The sequence below is a fragment of the Ptychodera flava genome, chromosome 8, assembly GCF_041260155.1.
Source record: "Ptychodera flava strain L36383 chromosome 8, AS_Pfla_20210202, whole genome shotgun sequence".
Taxonomy (NCBI): domain Eukaryota; kingdom Metazoa; phylum Hemichordata; class Enteropneusta; family Ptychoderidae; genus Ptychodera; species Ptychodera flava.
Window position 1 is genome coordinate 39121871 of NC_091935.1, and position 6128 is coordinate 39127998.

The 6128-nt window shown below is 38.7% G+C and overlaps 1 protein-coding gene across 1 annotated transcript in view; it reads left to right on the forward strand.

Moving 5' to 3' along the window:
- LOC139139291 (uncharacterized) overlaps nt 1-5734 on the forward strand; it is a 14004-nt gene extending 8270 nt beyond the window's left edge. The window contains exons 7-10 of the mRNA XM_070708153.1: nt 96-211; nt 808-1962; nt 2554-2830; nt 3558-5734. Coding sequence (XP_070564254.1) covers nt 96-211; nt 808-1962; nt 2554-2830; nt 3558-3941 — 1932 coding nt within the window. The 3' untranslated portion in view covers nt 3942-5734. The remainder of the gene's footprint in view (nt 1-95; nt 212-807; nt 1963-2553; nt 2831-3557) is intronic.
- The last annotated feature ends 394 nt before the right edge of the window (nt 5735-6128 follow it).

A 6128-nucleotide genomic window follows, 5' to 3' on the forward strand; every position in this document is an offset into this window, starting at 1 on the left:
GCAATGAGTGACAGCAATGTGTTAATTAATTGTGTATTTCCATGACATTGTTTAACGTTCTACTCATATCATACTTGTATTTTGTCGCTTTTCAGGCTGAACTGTCATTAAAAGCTGTCGGCCTTCCAACCGGTGATTTTGACAAATTGCTCGATGGAATTGAGAGACTTCTACCGATCAGCTTAAAATACAAATTAAAATGTCATTTCGAGTACGTATGCTTTTATTTCTTTAAATATGGTCACGTAAGGGCCATCTCTCTTGTAACATGCAGTCCTTACATTTTAATACATACATGATATCTGCATCAATGACATTACGTTATCGCTATATGAATTATGTTTGATTGATTGATTGATTGATTGATTACATGTTCAGCAAAAGAAAGCCAACGTTTGAAATCCATTCATGGCCCAGAATAGAGGCCAATCATACCATTTAATGTGTTCATCTAGTCATGCTGCGTGTATCTTGTGTCACACAAGTCATACAAACATTTTCAGTACTGTGACTGTACACAAGTCCGATATGAAAGCTGACTACAACACTAGTCACGAGTTTGCTACAGAGCTGCAATATTTACACTATTTTTTGTTTCTCTGTGAAATCAATGAAATCAATCCATTGAAGTTTGCAATAGTTAGCAATAGTTAGGCCTTGCCGTATATAAGCTTATATATAATATATATATATATATATATATATATATATATATATATATGTATATATATATATATATATTTATTATTATTATTATTATTATTATTATTATTATTATATTATTATTATTATTTATATTTTTTACAGTTGGCTTTTGCATCTCATGTCACGTTCACTGCTTCATCTTCGAACCAAGCTGTACAATGCAAACTTGTCGACAGACGAAATGACGGCAAGGTACAAGTATATCCAAGAAAGACTCGTTAAGTGTAAAGACGACGCAGAGAAAGTCTTCCAAGACATAGAGCAGGACTTGGAAGAGCAGAAGAAATTAATTGTAAATTCCCTTCAAAAATATCTGGCCGAGGACTGTCTCGAAGCCATAACTCACTGGACGGAAGCTGATGGTGTGGATTTAAGAACGATGGACGCCGTCGACAAACATGCAAGGACAATTATACTGAAACGAATCGAAGGTCTGGTATATGACTGGGATGGTGATAACTTTTGGTTCAAGAAAGCTAGGCAACACTTGCAAAGTAACTTCAAGGAGAAGTTCGGTCTTCTTGAAGATTACCTGGCAGAGGTAGAGGAGGCGATGTCGGTTGGCAGATCGTTTGAACTTAAACCGTTCGGTAGTTACGATGACATGTCTGAGTCGTACACAATGACCACATCGGCTAAGATAGCTCTTGGAGCCAGCGCGCCAATCCTTGTTCCGTTAGCGGTGGTAGCCAGCGTCGTGTGGGTACCGGCAGCCGGCATCTACGCCATACATCGGCGAGTATCAGCGAAGAAAAAACTCGACGATTATCGAAAGAACAAGGTTCGTTATCTGCAAGAAACTGCAAAAGAGGTCCTGAAAGAATTCTGCGAGCGGGAAAATTTAGAACGAATTGTACACGATCAGTTTGATGATCTGGACCAGTCTCTGGCAAAACTGAGGGAGTTAGTTCCCAAGATTATCAATGCTGATCGGAAATTGATGGAAAGTGTCAATCGGGATCGGCAAATGGCAGCCAATACAAAAGATGAATACACCAAACTGTATAGAAGCTGCTTTAAAATAATCAGTAAACTCAACTTGTATCATCTCGAGAATCTGCGAGAATACGAATTCAGATTCGAAGATCTGCGCGACTGGAACCCCCTATCGGCTATCGCTAGTGGTAGTTTTGCTGACGTTTATCACGCCACGTTGGTAAGGGAAAACACCGAAGTACCCATAGCTTTGAAAGTATTGCGTGAAAACGTCACACCAGACCTAGCCACTGATTACGTCGCAGAGGAAGAAGCTCTGAGGTAAAATAATACTTGTCTATGGGTCTTCAATGATGTCTTTCGTTGTCACTTGAACAAAACAATTTTCGTGAAATCTCAGACACCAATCGGAATTGAACAGCTCACTGTCATCAATTCGTCAGATGCGCTGAAGTAGGATGACGTCATGTCAACAACACGCCCCTGTATAATACTTGAATGAAATTATCCACATTTTCGCAGGTCACACCAATGATCAAAAATGCAATATGCCACATATCGACTTTTACACTTTCCAATCGACGAGTTTTTATTTACTAACTTAACGCAGCGTGGTACCGTCAGTAGCCACTAGATGTGAACAAATGATGTGACTTAGCGTAGGCATACGGTTTGCAAGAATAAATCATAATCATTTTTGTAACAATGGATATAATTATAACTACAGTCCCACAGTCCTCAGTACTATACTTTTATGCCAATCAAATGTTTATGTCCGAGGCAGAATGGCATTTGTTGCAGCTCAGTACGTTTAATATGTATAGAAAGAGACATTAAAATGGGTCTAGGGATCTCGGCAGATATTGTCCCATTTGGGTTACAGCGAGTAAATCCTGACTGTTATCTTTTCAGGAAATTGGCTGGGCCTCACATCGTGAAGTTTTACGGTTCAGCTCTCCGTCGGGGTGGACGCAAGCAACTCGCCATGGCCTTTGAGTTGTGTGTAGGACTCAGAGACTTCATCTTCAACTTCAAAGAGCGAATACCAGCAAAACACGCCGCCGGTACGCCAGAGAGACGTTCTGCGACCAATGTAATGAAAGACATGGCAAGACAGTTGGTATCGGCGTTAGTGTTCATACATGAAAAGGGATACATCCATAGAGATATGAAGATAGACAATGTCTTGGTTAGTACTCTTCACATCAACATTCAAAGTTCTCATCTCACTTCTCATTTTCTTCATCTGATAAAACGGTCATCCCTTTCTTCAGGATGCTCACATTCGGCTACTGTCAGAACTGTCCATCAATTAAAATGTATCATGGTAGAATATTTGCATTAGTAAAACTCTCAAACTTCGTCGCTTTCTGGTTTAAATTCTTGTAAGGTAGTATGCGCCTCGAATGTGAAAGATTTAAATTTTTGCTCAAACTTTCCTAAAGGAATATTTCAACCATTCTTTTTCAAATCAAGAATAAAAATCGGGGTTACTTTTTTTAAATTTTGGTACTAGAGAAGCATTTACCAAAGACTTACCGATATCTGAAATTCAAAATGGCTGCCATCCCTGTGTTAACTCTATGGAGAAAAATAAAACTTTGGATTTTCAAAAAGACTAAGACGGTGAAAAGTTTTGTTGCATCAAGAGCTTTAAAGAGAATCCCGCAAGTGGTATATCAGAAAAGAACTAAAAGTTTGAGAGCCCGAATATCTGTCTTCGAAGCGCGTTCTGGTTTAGTATTTTACTGATAATATTCAGAAATTCGAAAAGTTCTTTGCTTACAATGACAAAGCTAGGAAACAATGCAACGAGCAGACTCACGAACGAAATAAGGAACTTGAAAGTTGAACTTTTGACCTGGAATAAGACAATAGAAATAAATTTCCCCATTCTTCTTTTCTATGATCGACAGGTCGACAACAATGCCAAGATCAAGTTAGCTGACCTTGGTCTGACAAAGCGAGAACAAGACGTCATCAACAGCTTCGTGGGTTCCATCTATTACATGCCGCCTGAGATGCTGACGTCAAAGAAGTACAACAACAAGGCCGATATTTACTCTCTAGGTTTGATCATCTGGGAAATGTGGTATGGAGAGTACGCCTACGAGGATGAAGACAGCGGTATGTTAGATTTCATCACCAAGATCAGGGGTGGATATCGACCTGATGTAACCAAGAAACACGAACCGTCTGACGAATGGAAGGACTTAATGAAAAAGTGTTGGTTGGAAGATCCAAGTGCTCGCCCTACAGCTACGGAATGCCTTGAAATCGTTAACAATATTCGGGAATAATAGCATTGTAAAACTACAATAACCCAGAAATATCCAGGCAGAGACGATGATAGACGATATTAACGATGCATGCACATAAGATGGAAGCGTCTACTCTCCAGACTGTCAACAAAAGCAGGACTGTATCTCAAATTCCAACTTTCAGCACACTGTTCTCAAATTCCCCCTGGACACTGTCTGCAAGATGCAACAAACAAGTCTACACCAGTATGCTACAATCCTCTATTTGATCGATATTGATTGAAGCAATACTGTCTTTTTTCTTTCGATAAATCTTCCATTTGAACCATTTTACTGAACAGTGTACCTCTCCCTCCTATCAAATACTCATTCCAATACCCCCACTTTGATGTCACTACTTCCTTGTGTGTCAGTTCCTTGGCCTCCCAAATCTCTCTAAAAACATGGATATTCTGTTGTACCTAAACATTACGTAGTCACACAGCACTGTATACATTCGCACGGCAAGAGCGAATTATTAATGTAAGCGTGCCTTGCCGCTTATTTTTAAGGAAGAAAGTTATCTCCCTCTGACACCGAAAGTTCGAAAGACTTTCGGAGCGTTATCAATCCCTCTCACACATGCCATGCGATTACTCGATAACCTTTCATGACTAGTGTTTACGTTAACTCACCGGGAGCACCCTTTGATAGTGGAAATCAGACGAGAGTCTCTTGACGAGTAACTTTTGTTTTGTTTCACCAATCGATACCCTCACTTCCCAGTAGAATTGCATATCTAAATACGATCGTACTGAACTCCCAGATCTTTTAATTCTTTCAGAGTGTTGCTGGAATCTGACTTGTTAATTTTAAACAGATTTCAGTGTTTTTATTCAGTGAAATACGGTTTATTTCACCATGGTTTCAGTATTGAGAGTTACAATACACTTTTAACGACTCAATAATTTAAATTTTAACTTGTGCTATACAGTACGTGTCATAATCCTTGAACGGTTTACGGTGATACGTCAGTCAGATAATGTGTGTCTAGATTCAGTACGAGTAACCCTTTCTTATTGTAACTATTCTTAGATTCATCGTGTTATTGAGATAAAAAGTGACTGAGCGTGACACATAATACCCTGTTGTGTATTTTTGCAAACTGGGCACGTGTTAATTCTAATCAAGAAGCGATATTATATCGCTTTCAAACCATAAACCGCGTCGTAGTTCGATCAGAACATAACGACGACCATTACTCGGTCTGGACAAAACAACCTCCGATAGGTCGAGGTTAAGGAAAGTAAATCCCTATCAAGTGAAAACATAACTTTCTGTGAAGTGTAATGTATTATTTGCGGTTTTATTAATCGCATTTTATTGAAACATACAATATTTGTATTCAAAGGTGTCGATTCTGTCAACATATTAATACCGATATTGTAATAGCATTTTAGTACGACTGTTTGGACTGTTTGTGAACACACTAACATTCAGATTATACAAGTATAGTTCTATGTCGTAAACGTCATCATTTCCGACAAAAATATGACTTTGATTCCTAGGACAAGTCACGATATTGAATATGACGTGGATGGAGGTCCAAAGTCAAAGTGTCGATCTGTAAATATTATCTGTTAGAATATCTACAACTCGGAAAATAACACAATGCTACATATCCACTGATGGCGTGTTTGCTATTTACAATGGGTCGGTAGAATAGACTGTTGCGGAGAAAGGTTTCGAATGTACTAAAATTTAAAGTGATTCAAAAGGGCTCATTTATCTTTGATCTTTATTCTTGACCAATTATTCTTGAATAAAATGTGGAAAAATTTGTATATAAGGAATTTCAAAGTGTGACTAGCTGTTATTGTTCAGAAATTGTAATCCGGACTTTCATCTATGGAATTCTTCCTTTTACTTAAATAATCAGTCTCTAACAGCATGTATACTGCATCACGAAACACAGTTTTCTTGTATCATGTCAATGTACGAAATATGCTGCTGTAATTCCGTCAGGTTGGTGTTTTGTAAACGTTTATGTAGATGTAAACCGTTACACCGTAACATCTTTAGATGGAAAACGTCCAGCATCATGTAGCTGGGGCGTAATAAAATGCCCCCATCTCTCTCTCTCTCTCTCTCTCTCTCTCTCTCTCTCTCTCTCTCTCTCTCTCTCTCTCTCTCTCTCTCTTTCTCTCTCTCTCTCTCTCTCTCTCTCTCTCTCTCTCTCTCTCTCTC